This window comes from Dermochelys coriacea, chromosome 8 (genome assembly GCF_009764565.3).
Source record: "Dermochelys coriacea isolate rDerCor1 chromosome 8, rDerCor1.pri.v4, whole genome shotgun sequence".
Taxonomy (NCBI): Eukaryota; Metazoa; Chordata; order Testudines; family Dermochelyidae; genus Dermochelys; species Dermochelys coriacea.
This window is the reverse complement of record NC_050075.1, coordinates 105,875,077-105,891,230: the sequence shown is the minus strand read 5'-3', so window position 1 is coordinate 105,891,230 and position 16,154 is coordinate 105,875,077. Positions and strand designations below refer to the sequence as shown.

General features: G+C 51.4%; 1 protein-coding gene across 1 annotated transcript in view; it reads right to left on the bottom strand.

Annotated features, from left to right (window-relative positions):
- The window catches only part of EIF2B3 (eukaryotic translation initiation factor 2B subunit gamma), a 137,594-nt gene extending 131,041 nt beyond the window's left edge, over nucleotides 1-6,553 (bottom strand). Inside the window, exons 1-3 of the mRNA XM_038414094.2 lie at nucleotides 6,391-6,553; nucleotides 2,283-2,449; nucleotides 995-1,157 (exon numbers count right to left, since the gene is read on the bottom strand). Of these exons, the coding sequence (XP_038270022.1) occupies nucleotides 995-1,142 (148 nt within the window). The 5' untranslated portion in view covers nucleotides 1,143-1,157; nucleotides 2,283-2,449; nucleotides 6,391-6,553. The remainder of the gene's footprint in view (nucleotides 1-994; nucleotides 1,158-2,282; nucleotides 2,450-6,390) is intronic.
- Between the last annotated feature and the right edge of the window lie 9,601 nt (nucleotides 6,554-16,154).

The window sequence follows — 16,154 nt, the reverse complement described above, 5'->3', positions numbered from 1 at the left end:
AATCAAGACTGAATGCTTTTTTAGAAGAAATGCTTTGGTCAAGTACAAGATGTTGGGCTCAATGCATGGGTAACTATATGAAATACTATGGTCACACTAGATCTAACTGGTCCCTTCTGGCCTTTAAATCTATTAATCTATTAAGTAATTTTAAAACATTAACACTGGAAAAATATGAACTTATACAGATGGAGAAAAATAATCTAAAAAAATAAGTATGGAAAAAGCAGAGACAATGACAATTTACAAGTATATGAATGGTTTCCACCAAGCAAGGAGAGGAATTATTTAGGGTGCTACAAAGGGTATAATTAGGAGTAATGGATAAAATTAAGGAAAGGAAAATTAAGGCTGAATATGAGGAGAAACTTCCTTTTTGGCTATGGAAAGTCTCCCGAGGGACGGGATGGAAATCCCATTGCTTTGCACACTTTAAGGTAGAGCGGACAAAGCCACAGTAAATACTGTATTATTAGGTTTGGAAGGATTAGAGTCAATTCCACAATACACACACAACTTGACAAAACACATTTCCATTGACAATAATAGACATTTACAGCTAGCTAGGCAAAGTATGACAAATGCTGCTTGAGAACTTATAAGAGTTTGATTTAAGATATTTACTTTGTATATTTTGACATGTGATGTTGACAATTTGTTTTTTAACGCTTATAAAGCTTTAACTTTTTGATTCTCAATGTCTACTGTCATTAAGTAATTATTATCTGACCCCCCCATCATTTCTCGCAACTGTTTAAATTTAAATTGTTAGTTAAAGTTTAAAACCCATAATTTTACAGAACTGTAAACATTAAAATAAAAATCTAAACTATGGTTACAAATAAACATCCATATTATCCATGAAAATTATAAATTATTAAAAAAAAAACACTGAATTTCTGCCAAGCCTGCGTGTTATGTAGAGAACTACCCTGCACTGACAGCAGAATGAATTTGTTAACCTATGGGTTAGGTTAGCAACTGGCAATCTCACCTTCAAATCCAATTCGCTCTAACAAATTTAATGGGTACCAGATTAAAGGTTTGTTGCCTACTGGCAGGAGAGGTTTAGGGATACTGGAAGTTAGGTCCATCATTCGGGATCCCCCACCAGCTGCCATCACCACTGCTTGAAACTCCATCTTTACAAACTGCAACTAAAAACATAGGGTGTTTTTAGCACCATAGAATAAAGCGTTCAGCCCCTCCCCATAATCACCCAAATGATACCAGAATGCCACTTGGGAAACTATTCATTCCCCAATACCAAATCAGCCATTCTGCCTCGGCAGATGTCAGACAACCGTTTTCTGATGCTTAAACATTAAAAATAAAGAAACCACACACAACCATGTAATTAAACCTGGAATACACTGACAAGCTCAGCATTTGGTGGGATGGAGAGTCCACAATGGTTGAGCCTGGCTGCGTTAAGCACTGGGAACGCCGCTTTCTGCCGGGCAGGATGTCAAAGCGCAGGGCTCCGGCCACACGCAGAGACCCACAGCGGCAACAGGGGCCATGTTAACGTGACAATGCCCCCGTTTCCCCGGAACCGGGCGCCGGCAGCACCGGACGGGCTCACAACCCACCCTCTGGCACGGGTGCCACACAACGGAATCCAAGCACCTGGGGTGCTGCAAAGCTGCCATTCCTGGCCCTGCCGATCACTGCGGTTATCGGGTACCAGGGCGCAGCTCCCGGCACCTCCTGTCACAGCAGCCGCCACTGCCACGGAAGCCATCGCCGCCAGCCCACACAGGTCCCCAGGGGGATGGGAACCACCCCCACCCACCCCGCAGCCAGGGGACCCCGGCCCTGCCCGGGGGGATGGGAACCGCCCCCCGACCCCGCAGCCAGGGGACCCCGGCCCTGCCCTGGGGGGATGGGAACCGCCCCCCGACCCCACAGCCAGGGGACCCCGGCCCTGCCCTGGGGGGATGGGAACCGCCCCCCGACCCCGCAGCCAGGGGACCCCGGCCCTGCCCTGGGGGGATGGGAACCGCCCCCCGACCCCGCAGCCAGGGGACCCCGGCCCTGCCCTGGGGGGATGGGAACCGCCCCCCGGCCCTGCCCTGGGGGGATGGGAACCGCCCCCCGACCCTGCCCTGGGGGGATGGGAACCGCCCCCCGACCCCGCAGCCAGGGGACCCCGGCCCTGCCCGACCCCCCGGCTCTCGCCCTGCTGCCGGCGGGGGGTTAGCCCAGGGTGTGTCGGCCGGGGCAAGGCGGCTCCTCTGCCCCACGGCGGCCGGGCCGGGCAGGGCCGCCGCCGCCGTTACCTCAGGTGCCACCTGTACCGGCTTCTCGCTCCCGGGACAGCAATGATGGCACCGGCAGCTACTGCGCCTGCGCTGCGGTTTCCCAACGAGCGCCGAGAGATTCGATAGGCGGCGGGAAACGGCGGGGGGGGTAGGTGAGCGCCGAGCTATCGATCCCCCAGGAGAGACTGCAGCAAGGACAGAGGAGCGCAGAGTCATCGATCTCCCAGCAGCAAGCTGCGGGGAGGGGAGGAGCACAGAGTCATCGATCCCCAGGAGCCTGCTGCAGGCTAGAGAGGGAGGAAGCCCTGGAGTGCAGGGGGCAGCAGCAGGGGCAGCTCCCTGGCTGGGGGCAGAAGGGGCTCCTTCCCCTGGTTGGGCAGGAGGCACACACTGCAATAAAGAGGGGCTTTAAAGCAGCTGTGGATCATGGCGTGGGATCCCCCTTGCAGAGATACATGGCTCACTGACAGCACCTGGATACTGAAGAGAGGGGGGCTACAGCTGGGGGAAGGGGACCCCATTTCCAGTCAAGATGGGGGCTTCCTTGGCAGCTCCGTTTTCTAGGGTGTCAGAAGCAGCATGGGCAGCCCACACGTTCAAACCTCAGGAGTCAGGCCGCAAGTGATCATGAGATTGGTCTAGCCCTCGTGAGATTTTGGGGGTTCTTTCTTTGCCTTCTGGTTCCTGAGCTTTAGGGTCACATGTGGCTCCCATTTCTGAGCTTTTCTCCCCCCATAGGAAGGCTAGAAGCTTGTCTGCATTTTAAATAGAAGTTGAGATGATCACACAATTCCAGGCGCTGGGGCTTTAAGAAACCACCAAATACCATGATAGACAAAAGCACATAGTCAAAACGCGCTGGCAGCACTGTTACCTCAACAGCACCATGCATGTATTTCTCAGAGTGGAGAATATTCTCCCCACCCCCGCGCCCACTAAATGTTATGCTTGAGTTTGTCAGGAAACCCTGAGCAAGTGTTGTTAACATCCTCATTCACTGGATTTTGGTCTTTGCTCCAAGCACCATTCATCACGCAGAGTGCTTGTTCCATGGGACACATGTTGTCTGGTAAACACCTAATTTGATAGGGACAGTTCTGATATTTGGGACTATTAGGACCCAACCACCTCCCAATTATTCACATTTGCAATCTGGTCACCCTACTCCCAAACTGTTATTTTTGTTATTTCTAACTTCCTATTTGATAAGTTGCATGTGGTATTGGAAATATTTCGTGATCAGACAGGGCTCTGTTTCCAGTTTGAGCTGAACAACTGAATATGGACCCCAGATCTCTTTCCTGGCATTTGAACCCCACTTTCCTTCCAAGGCACTCCATTTAAGAAGCATCTGCTCTGCTGGATCAATAGAAACTATTTGCACAGATGAATAATATTTTAAAGTCCAACCCAGTAGGGTTCTGGGAAAGCGCCAAAGCTTTCCCACAACAGCTAAAATTGTTATAACTGTCTTAATTTCTCCCAGAAGAGGCGTTGTTGCAGCCAGTCAGAGACCTCCTTGATATTTGGAAGGATATCTTAGACCACCAACCAAGCCCACAGGTTATCTTCTGAACTTAGCAAAGCAGACAACCCCTGCTTGCTGTAGCAGCCAGAAACCCCTGCTGACTCTGAATTCAAATCCAAGGAACAGGTTTATTTCAACATAGGTACAGAATACCACATCCAGGGATCAGTTGGGGGCAACAGGCCAATGAATTGGGTGTACACAAACAAAGGCTATACATAAAGGCAAAGGCTTTGTCTCAGCACACTCTTTTTTATACCCAAGAGGACACCCTACTTTTATCAACATCCCACTTTTATCGACACCCCCTTCTCTGATTCGTTGCCTAATAGTTATGGCCATATATGAAATTCCACACTACATACTAGGTTACATAACATGTTATCTACTTGTGACACTCTGTACCTTGGGGGAACACCTTATCCCCCCATGTTCATCCTTATAAAATGATTGTGTGATGTTCAATGCAAAGTTTGTCATGTTGGGTGTCTTCGGAAGGCTCATGATGCACTGAACATTGTTGTATAGTGATGTTATAAGAAAAGGAGTACTTGTGGCACCTTAGAGACTAACAAATTTATTAGAGCATAAGCTTTCGTGAGCTACAGCTCACTTCATCGGATGCATTTGGTGGAAAAAACAGAGGAGAGATTTATATACACACACACAGAGAACATGAAACAATGGGTTTATCATACACACTGTAAGGAGAGTGATCACTTAAGATAAGCCATCACCAACAGCAGGGGGGGGAAGGAGGAAAACCTTTCATGGTGACAAGCAGGTAGGCTAATTCCAGCAGTTAACAAGAATATCAGAGGAACAGTGGGGGGTGGGGTGGGAGGGAGAAATACCATGGGGAAATAGTTTTACTTTGTGTAATGACTCATCCATTCCCAGTCTCTATTCAAGCCTAAGTTAATTGTATCCAGTTTGCAAATTAATTCCAATTCAGCAGTCTCTCGTTGGAGTCTGTTTTTGAAGCTTTTTTGTTGAAGTATAGCCACTCTTAGGTCTGTGATCGAGTGACCAGAGAGATTGAAGTGTTCTCCAACTGGTTTTTGAATGTTATAATTCTTGACGTCTGATTTGTGTCCATTCATTCTTTTACGTAGAGACTGTCCAGTTTGGCCAATGTACATGGCAGAGGGGCATTGCTGGCACATGATGGCATATATCACATTGGTAGATGCACAGGTGAACGAGCCTCTGATGGTGTGGCTGATGTGATTAGGCCCTATGATGGTATCCCCTGAATAGATATGATAGAATTATATGATAGAATTAACTTAGGCTTGAATAGAGACTGGGAATGGATGAGCCATTACACAAAGTAAAACTATTTCCCCATGGTATTTCTCCCTCCCACCCCACCCCCCACTGTTCCTCTGATATTCTTGTTAACTGCTGGAATTAGCCTACCTGCTTGTCACCATGAAAGGTTTTCCTCCTTCCCCCCCCTGCTGTTGGTGATGGCTTATCTTAAGTGATCACTCTCCTTACAGTGTGTATGATAAACCCATTGTTTCATGTTCTCTGTGTGTGTGTATATAAATCTCTCCTCTGTTTTTTCCACCAAATGCATCCGATGAAGTGAGCTGTAGCTCACGAAAGCTTATGCTCTAATAAATTTGTTAGTCTCTAAGGTGCCACAAGTACTCCTTTTCTTTTTGCGAATACAGACTAACACGGCTGCTACTCTGAAACCAGTGATGTTATAGTAATTATTGTTAAATTAATGTTATAGGTTATAATTTCATGTATATAGTTATGAGGCTGAAAATGTGTCTTCATGGCTTAAAATAAGCCCAGGCAAAAACTCTCCAAGAGCAGAGAGGCAGTTCACACCTCATCAGGGCATGTATGGGACAAACCCAGCCCAGCCTCACAGGAACAAAGGATGCCGGCCTAGGCAACAACAAAAAGATCTGTTGGACTCTCGAGTGAGTTATTTCCCTTCCTTTGGTCAGTTTTGGACTGCAATGAGGTAATGCTCACCTGACTCTGAAGGGGGGGGAGGCAAAGCCAAGAGGCAAGAAGGAACATGAGAAAAGGGAGAGACGTTTGCCATGCTCTTCCTCTCCCTTCCGCCTACATCTACAGACACCATAACAAGCGACTGAAGCGCTGATCAAAGGGGAGAGCCTGGCTGAAGAGCAACCAGCCAGCCTGTGGTGAGAAGCAACTAAGTTTATAAGGGCACTGAAAGTGTTAAGATCGGCTTAGAATGCTTTTGCTTTTATTTCATTTGACCAAATCTGACCTGATATGCTTTGACTTATAATCACTTAAAATGTATCTTTGTAATAAATCTGTTTGTTTATTCTACCTGAAGCAGTGTGTTTGGTTTGAAGCATGTCAGAGACTCCCCTTGGGATAACAAGCCTGGTACATATCAATTTCTTTGTTAAATTGACAAACTCATATAAGCTTGCAGCATCCAGCGGGCATAACTGGACAGTGCAAGATGGAGGTTCCTAGGGTTGCGTCTGGGACCGGAGATATTGCCTAGTGTCATTCGGTTGCCAATGGGAATCGTTCAGCTGAAGTCAATGGCACTGAATTGGGCCCTTAAATGGGACATAGAGAGACACTTACCTGCCCCCTGCCATGCCTCCAGCAGGTTACAGCCCTGCAGACCGGGGCTGCCTTGTTCTTTGAGCCTTCGGACTGAACCGCGGAACACAAGAGCCTGCGGAAGAATTGGAAAGATTGGGCCAAATGTGCCCCGGTGGCTCTGCAGTGACGTCTGTGACTTTCCACAGGGATGGCTTGTCCCCTCATTTCAGCATTTTACAGTCCAGCCGGGCTGCAGTATCCCCGCGCTGTTGCAAAGAACACCAGTAATTTTTGTCCTTTACCCGCATACTTTGCTGGAGCACGGTGCTTACCGCCTCATTGGCTGCCCCATGTCCATTTTGCGAGCAGTGGGGGGGTTCGATCTTTACCATCCCATTTCACTGACATTGGCAGCCCCTCCCTGGCTTCACACTGTCAACATTTTCCCCTGCAATTAACAAAGGAAAGGAGCACAGGTTCGCCCCGCTCAAAACAACATGAAAAGCACTACGTTGCTCCAGGAGATCTTTAAACCCTATGAGCCTCAGTCAGCTGCTGGGAGGGTTTCTGGTTCTCACCCAAACAGCAAGCTCCATGCTTCGCTCACTGGCCTTGGAGAACACATGTGCCTCTCTGGAGGAGCCGATCCTTTTCCAGCCTCGTCCCTGCTGGAAGATTTTCAGGCCCGGGAGTTGTTGGGTCCTGCATGTTCGTAAAGCGCCGTGCACATCTGAGGGGCAGGAGACGTAATCGCGTGATAGTCTTTATATTACAGGAGCCTTTGGGGCTCGGGCGGAGCTCAGGGCCCCGTTGCACTGCACAGACACAGTCTGCCCTGCACAGCGTCCAGCCGAAACTGACAAACGGGGTGAAGGGAGTTGCTCAAGGACCCAGAGAGTCAGCAGCAGAGCAGGGATTAGAAGCCAGATCTCCTGAGGCCCTGACTTGGGCCTCAACTGCCAGGCCGTTGAAGGTGCAAGCACCGCTGTTTAGCGTTCGGCACGTACTTTAGGACTTTTCCCACTCCCCACCTGCCAGCCCAGGTTTTCTCTTGAATTCGACAGGGAAAACCCAGCCTGGGATTACATTGCCTGGGCTGGGATTTTTGGTTTTACCTCTATTAACAGCCACTAGAACACAGCACGTAGCGCCTTCCCGCGTCCTCCCCCGGGCACTGGCCGAACCTTTATTTAACTGTAGGTCAGAGCTGGAGGGCTGACTGCACCTCTGCTCCCTTTCTGGTCTCTCTGCATGCACCTCCCTCAGGGATCAGGCTTCCCAGCTGTGCTTCTCCTGAGGTGGAAGTACCCGCCGGGCCCGTCTTAGCCACTTTCCAGAGAAGAGTTGGGCGGCACTGGGCACTGAACTCAACAGCGTCCATTATTTCCTTGGAAGCCGACATCTGGCCACTGCGGGAGCCGGGCAGAGGGGCCTTAGCAGGGTTGGCTGTGATTTAACGCGCTAAAGGCCTCGTGGATTTCCCCTTTCGAGGACCCAGACAGCAGCGCTTTGGCCTCAGGCATGGCTTGGAGAAGGGAGCTGCTTATACGACCACACCCAAGTTAAATTCTGGAGAACAAAATGCAAGCTGGCGCACAGGGGTCGGCGTGAAAATACTGCAGCATGCCCCAGAGCAGAGCAGAGCAGAGCAGCCCTGGGACTGCAGGCGCAAGAAGCTGCTCTGCTCTGAGCATGGCCTGGCCAGCGGCAGAACCCCCCAACCGTCAGCACGAGTCATGGCATTTGCCACATGAGAGGAGAATGGGTCCTTCTCTCCCAGCCAGGGGGGCAAGATGCCGGAATTGGTTCCCAGGTCTCCCATGCACTGCCTGGTGCCCACGCTTTGCTTCTGAGCAGACACGAGATCCCTGGATCCTCTACAGGAAGTGGCAGCCCACTGGACACTGGGAAAGCAGGTCACCAGCAGAGCCAGGCCTGGAACCCAGGTCTCCTGAGTCCCGGGCCAGTGCCTGAGCCTGGACTGCCCTGCTTCCCAAAGGGCAGCACGATTAGACCCAGCTCCAGGGGCAAGGCTTGGACTGCTTGATGGGAGTGCACAGGCCACTTGGCCCAGAGCAAAGCGGAACGATCATACTGCTGCTGTGCAATACTAATGCATAAAGCACCGTGGGCTGAGCTAGCAGCGGTAGGGTGCGGGGAGCCGGTGGGGGATCTATGCTCAGTCGCTTTGCAGGGCACTCTCCTGCCGGGCAGCACGGGGTGCTGCATTCCCCTCCCGAGCCGTCCTCGCCGATAACTCACTGGGACACATCTCATCAGAGGGCTGAGCACAGAGCCAAAGGAGCCAACGCCCATCTTGATAAGCAACCCGCCCAAAGCCCCTTGTAGGCAACTGATGAGTGGATAAGGCCTCTCCAGCCAGGGTGCAACGTGATCTGCCTCGACTGAAACGCCAGCCAGCAGAGCAGTCCCAGGGCCACAAGCTGGCTTTGCTGGTAAACTCCACCTCCACGGCTCCACTCGGGACGTCACAGCAAGAACTCAGAGCTCCCTGCTGCAAAAGCCTCTACCATGTCAGCTGAAGGGGAATCTCTATTAGCAGTGAAGGGCCTGGGACACATAGGGGAGCAGATCTAATTCCATCCAGCATAGGGCAGCACTGCAATCACACCACCTGCTGAGTACAATGTGGTGATACACCAGACCAGGTGTGCCGCTCGCTAGACCGGTGTTGGATTCAGGCTGAAGCAAGCGAGCACCCGGCAGGAACAGGCTGGATTCTTCACCCATGCAAGCTCACAAGAGTTCCTTGCCATCTGCTGTCCTCCCTGCTCCCTGACTCAGCCACTCAGCACCCTCTAGTGCTCAGATAGGTATTGCATGCACAGGGCTCATTCCATGCTAGTCAGACAGCAGTGGCTAGCACAGAGGGCTCTTGGCAAACAAAAGATAGGGGTCAAACGAAGCCAGATGGGGAATCAGACAACCCACAAAACTGGTTTTCAGTATAAAATTGGTTATTTGACAAAAGGAAATGTTTCCTGCAAAGCGCCTGCTTTCTGCAGGAAATTTCAATTTCTCAAAGCCCAAACATTTGACAATAGTGTGGCCCAAACCTGAAATACTTCCATTTGGCTAGGCTGCTATGGAGCCTCATGGAATTAATTGTAGTCCAGTTTCCCCTTGTCCCCTTTCTCCTCTCTCGGCCAGGCTCCCCAGCCAAACTACATCTCCCAGGATGCATCTTGAGCATGGACTCCCATGATGCAACTGCCCTCCTTTACCATGAGGGAAATCCATGGTGTATCATGGGAGATTGAGTCCAACCAAGAAGCCCTGGAGGAGAACAGGAGCATGAGGCACTCAAACTATAGCTCCCGTGATATACTGCAGCAGCATTTCCAAATACAGATATTTGCAGGCATTTTAGTTTTCACCACAAAGTCAAACTTAGGTAGAAATTTTCAACAAAACCTTTTCTTAATCAAAACTTTCCACGGGGGAAAAAACCCAACACTATTTTCCAACCAGCTGTACTAGCTAAAGTGTCTGTATCAGTGCTGCCCCCCCAGGGGATGGGACAAGAACTGCTCACCTGTGCACCTTAGCCTCTATAGTGCTAACCCTGGTTCCACCCTGTGGTGGGAAGGGGCTGGTCCCTGTAAGTAGGATTCTACAGGTTCGATCCCTAGGTCTCCACAGAGTTCTGAATGGCAGCTGCCGGCAACCCTAGGGAAGCAATGATTTGTTAGAAGAGTCATTTTTTCCATCCCTCTTTGGCGGCCCAGCCCCTGTGGCTCTGTTCAGTGCAGGAGAAAGTAGATGCTGTGTTACCTCTGGGGGTCCGTGGAATTAGCTGAGATTTCCTGGCTTCCCACATCAGTAAACAGCTCAGTGCCTGTTGAAAGCCCCGGATGGAGAGCTTGTTAGCACTGGAGCCTGCCCCACATTTGTTTGCAATTTGAATGTCTTTTTTAGCAAGCGGGGCAGGATGTGCTGACTCCCCGTTTCCATTTTATCTCCAGACAGGGATCGCCTCTCACTTTTGTTTCACTCAAGGAGCTGACCTAGGCATTTCTCAGCACGACCGCATCTGCCCCCCTCCATGCCCCAAAGCACCCGCACAATGAGAAATTATAGGCTAGGAGATTTCCTCCCTTCCCCTGTTTACCTTCCCCACCAAAAACCTCCACACCCTCTATACAAAGCATTGATGCATCTGCCACTTTCCTTCACCCACCTAGGCCCCAATCCTGCAATGAAGCTCTGTGGGCAGAACCATATGCCTGAGTGGAGACCCACTAGCTGGTGCCACTCACTCCCAACCCCCAAGGTCCCTGCTACGACCACCCGTCCTGAATTGGGCAGTACAGTCCCGAAACGCAGAGTTCAAGTTCCGGTCCTGGGCTAAATGACTCCAGGACAGCATTTGTCCTGGATTCCCTGGGGTGCCGCTCCGCGCCTGCCTGAGGCTTGAGGTAGTGCCAGCCTCTTTCTGGCTGGGGGGAGGAGGGGGCTGAGGTGGGCCTTAGCCCCCGCTCGCCACGAGACCCCACCCCCCGAGGCCCTGCCCCCTAGCGAGGCGAGAAGCTGGAGCTGGGTAGTAATAAGAGTTGCCCAGGGAGCCTGGGCCACTGTGTGGAGCCCCAGACCATCCACCTGCCCTGGGCAGCATGTCCCGGAGGGCAGGGACATGGACTGTGGGGCTGCTCTCGGGCACCTGCCCAGGGTAGATGGAAGGTCTGGGGCTCCCCACAGCAGTCTGGGCTCCCTGGGTGGCTCTTACAACGACCCTGCTCCGGCTTCCAGCCTGGCTGGGGGCGGGGCCTCAGGAGAAGGGGCGTGGCTCCTACATGTGTCCCGCTTTTGCCTTTTGAAAAGATGGTCACCCTAGCCTCTGCAATCCCAGCCCTGGGCTCCCTTCATCCCACACACACAGCTATGCCAATGACCCCCCAGTCCTGAACAGCAGCCCCTCCTAGTCCAGTGCTGGGCTGCCCCCAGCTCTGCTGGGACCTGTCAGTCCTGGCCTGTGGAGCAGGGTGCAGGTCGTGTCAAACAGCACCCAGAGGTGAAAGGCCAGGGTGTGGTTCCCATCGACAGTGTTGCCAGCTCCTATGATTTCCCTACTGCTCGCCTGATTCTGCTTGGGGCTGGAGCCAGCCCAGCTGGGGTGAGAACCTCCATTGATCCTGGCTATCTCAACTCTGCCTGCATACGCACCGAGAGTGCTCGACCCCTGCTCTGCCCCAGGTCCTGCCCCCACTCCCTCCTTCCCCCAAGGCCCCACCCCCACCTCACCTCTTCCCACCCCCGCTCCACCCCCTCCCCCAAGCACACCCCACCCTCGCTCCTCCCCCTTGCCTCCTGCACGCTGCTGAACAGCTGATCGCTGCGGACGGGAGCTGCCATATTTTTTCCCTGTAGGTGCTACAGCCTCGGAGCACCCTCTGAGTTGGCACCTATGCCTGGGTGGGTGGGAAATCCACCTCTCATTGGCTGCCTGCCCCACTTACCCCTCCTCCTGGGGAAGAGCAGCCAATCAGAGCTGCTGCAGAAGCAGGCAGAGCTCACACCCACCCACCCCAGGAGCTGTGAGGGGTTTTTTGGGGGGTGGAGGGAGCAGAAAGAGCCCAGCAGCTCAAGGCAGCTTTGCTCCCTGAGCCCCCCTCCCCTCCTGTCAGGCTGCTCCCTGCCCCCCTACACCCTCCCTGCCTGGGAATGGCTGAGGGAGATCCACCCCTGGTGCAGTAGAGGGAGCAGAAGTGGGACTGGGGAGGTAGAACTGACGGAGGGGCTGCTGGGGGCAGAATGAATTGCTGGGCTGGGCAGACATGGGGTGGGAGAGGCCAGAAATGAATGAACGATAATTCTGGGCTTTGGGAAGAAGCTGCGTGCTGCACAGTACCAGCATCTGGGGGAAAGTCACCCAATACACTAGATCAGGGAGAGTTGGCAACACGCGTTGTCACACACACGGGCGGGACGGGGCATGGAGGGAGGTCAAAGCTCCAGAGAGGGACCAAAACCACAGCAGCCTTTTTAAAAAGCCTCATTGTTTTGGGGGGCTCAGGGTCGGCTCCCCTGTGGGAGTTGTTCAAGTTGCAATGGGGGAGGTTTAGATTGGATATTAGGAAAAACTTTTTCACTAAGAGGGTGGTGAAACACTGGAATGCGTTACCTAGGGAGGTGGTAGAATCTCCTTCCTTAGAGGTTTTTAAGGTCAGGCTTGACAAAGCCCTGGCTGGGATGATTTAACTGGGACTTGGTCCTGCTTTGAGCAGGGGGTTGGACTAGATGACCTTCTGGGGTCCCTTCCAACCCTGATATTCTATGATTCTATGATTCTATGAGTCTTTCTGGGGGAAATGCACTGGCCAGCAGCAGACACCCCGCGTGGATATAATTCTGTCTCCAGGGGTGGAGGGGGGCAGACACTGAGTCTGGGGGCATGCAGATGGGACAGCCTCCCCCCCAGTGCCCAGAACTGGCGCACGCCCCAGCACGGGAGCATGGCCTGGCCATGTGGGACAGGGAGCCAGGCCTTGTCCCGGCCCCAGCACCTCTCATCTCTCAGCCTCGGCACAATGCCCATCTTTGGGGCCTCCAGGTCAGGAGGGTCCAATCGGAGGAAGCTGGATGAGAAAGAGCTGGCTCGGCTTGTGGGGGGCTGGGGGTGAGCGACTGGGGAGCCCAGCCCCCACGCAGCCTGCAGCTGAGGCATAAATGTCTCTGTCCGCATGGTTGTGTTTGACCCTATTGTGATGCATCCCCCCGGGGTGCCACCTGGAACTTGGGTACCACTGAGCCCACCTGACCCACCATCCTGGGTTCCCTTTACACTATACTGCTGCAACCAGCCTGCCAAGCCCTCTCCCAGGCTCCAGTCTTTCTGCCCTGAGTTATGATTTCCACACACTGGTTTTAGACAAAACAAAAACAAGCTTTTTTAACTACAAAAGATAGATTTTGAAGTGATTATAAGGGACAGCAAACAGATCAAAGCAGATTACCCAGTAACTAAACAAAAACGCAACATAAGCTTAATATACTAAAGAGATTGGATATGAATAGCAAATTCTCACCCTAACTCTTGATTTAGGCATTCTTGAGTGGTCAGCTGCACTTGCTTGCAGCTTAAAACCCCAGGTATTCTTTTTGCAGGCTAGAAATCCCTCTAGCCTGGGTCCAGCACTTCCCCTCAGTCCAGTCCTTGTTCCTCAGGTGTTTCCAGGAGTCTCTTTGGGTGGGGAGTCAGGGAAGAACCACAGTGATATCACTCCCCTACCTTAAATAGCTTTTGCATATGGTGGGAACCCTTTGTCTCCAAGCTTGGTTCCCACGCCTTTCAGTGGAAAAGCACTGGTATCCCAAGATGGAGTCCAGCACCATGTGATCTGGTCACATGCCCCTGGAGTGTCATAGAAGCCATGACATGGCTCCCCAGGAAGGCTCTCTGGTGGGAGATTAGCATCTTCTAAGACCTGTTTTCTCCTAATAGTCCATTGACTGGAATGGGTCCTTCCCAGCCAGCCATCTAGACAGACGGTCTTTTGCCTAGCTAGGGTTTTGCAGGTGTAAAAACGCTTGTAATAGATACATAGACAATATTCCTAACTTCAGATACCGAAATGATACATGCATACAAGTAGGATAATCATATTCAGTCAATCAGAACCTTCTCAATGATAGCTTACATGACCGGTCTTGCATAAAACGCATCAGAGTGACGCCATAATCATATCTCGATGAAGAACATGGGGTACAATGTCACACCTGTCTCCAAAGCAGCATTGGGGCCCCCCCAGCCCATCCCTGCCCCCAGGGCAGCACCCCCCAGCAAGAGGACAAGGGCACCTCGGCCACGCCAGAGGAGAGGGCAGTCCCAGCTCGTGCTGCCATTCTCCGGACCCGGAGAGTCCTTTGTGCCCATTAACTCACCAATTGAGTGTATGGGAGAGCGAGAGGCCTCTATACAATGGTCTAATCCCCTGGCTGGCCCCCTTCCTCCTCATTAGGGGCTGTGGTGTGATCAATGGGGGTTTCTTCTCTCACCAACATGCCTTTTTCTCTTAGGGGAAACAACTTCCAATGTAGCCAGGAAAACATCCCCTCTGCCCCCCCACCTCCGCTATTGGGTGCCATTAATTACTGGCCCTCCGCTCAGACATCCCGTTTGTATCACTGTAGGGAAAAGAAAAGGAGTACTTGTGGCACCTTAGAGACTAACAAATTTATTAGAGCATAAGCTTTCGTGAGCTACAGCTCACTTCATCGGATGCATTTGGTGGAAAAAACAGAGTAGAGATTTATATACACACACACAGAGAACATGAAACAATGGGTTTATCATACACACTGTAAGGAGAGTGATCACTTAAGATAAGCCATCACCAACAGCAGGGGGGGGAAGGAGGAAAACCTTTCATGGTGACAAGCAGGTAGGCTAATTCCAGCAGTTAACAAGAATATCAGAGGAACAGTGGGGGGGGGGGTGGGAGGGAGAAATACCGTGGGGAAATAGTTTTACTTTGTGTAATGACTCATCCATTCCCAGTCTCTATTCAAGCCTAAGTTAATTGTATCCAGTTTGCAAATTAATTCCAATTCAGCAGTCTCTCGTTGGAGTCTGTTTTTGAAGCTTTTTTGTTGAAGTATAGCCACTCTTAGGTCTGTGATCGAGTGACCAGAGAGATTGAAGTGTTCTCCAACTGGTTTTTGAATGTTATAATTCTTGACGTCTGATTTGTGTCCATTCATTCTTTTACGTAGAGACTGTCCAGTTTGGCCAATGTACATGGCAGAGGGGCATTGCTGGCACATGATGGCATATATCACATTGGTAGATGCGCAGGTGAAGGAGCCTCTGATAGTGTGGCTGATGTGATTAGGCCCTATGATGGTATCCCCTGAATAGATATGTGGACAGAGTTGGCAACGGGCTTTGTTGCAAGGATAGGTTCCTGGGTTAGTGGTTCTGTTGTGTGGTGTGTGGTTGCTGGTGAGTATTTGCTTCAGATTGGGGGGCTGTCTGTAAGCAAGGACTGGTCTGTCTCCCAAGATCTGAGAGAGCGATGGCTCGTCCTTCAGGATAGGTTGTAGATCCTTGATGATGCGTTGGAGGGGTTTTAGTTGGGGGCTGAAGGTGATGGCTAGTGGCGTTCTGTTGTTTTCTTTGTTGGGCCTGTCCTGTAGTAGGTGACTTCTGGGTACTCTTCTGGCTCTGTCAATCTGTTTCTTCACTTCAGCAGGTGGGTACTGTAGTTGTAGGAATGCATGATAGAGATCTTGTAGGTGTTTGTCTCTGTCTGAGGGGTTGGAGCAAATGCGGTTATATCGTAGCGCTTGGCTGTAGACAATGGATCGAGTAGTATGATCTGGATGAAAGCTAGAGGCATGTAGGTAGGAATAGCGGTCAGTAGGTTTCCGATATAGGGTGGTGTTTATGTGACCATCGCTTATTAGCACCGTAGTGTCCAGGAAGTGGATCTCTTGTGTGGACTGGTCATCCCACCATCAACCTCAGCCTGGACCAGTCCACACAAGAGATCCACTTCCTGGACACTACGGTGCTAATAAGCGATGGTCACATAAACACCACCCTATATCGGAAACCTACTGACCGCTATTCCTACCTACATGCCTCTAGCTTTCATCCAGATCATACTACTCGATCCATTGTCTACAGCCAAGCGCTACGATATAACCGCATTTGCTCCAACCCCTCAGACAGAGACAAACACCTACAAGATCTCTATCATGCATTCCTACAACTACAGTACCCACCTGCTGAAGTGAAGAAACAGATTGACAGAGCCAGAAGAGTACCCAGAAGTCACCTA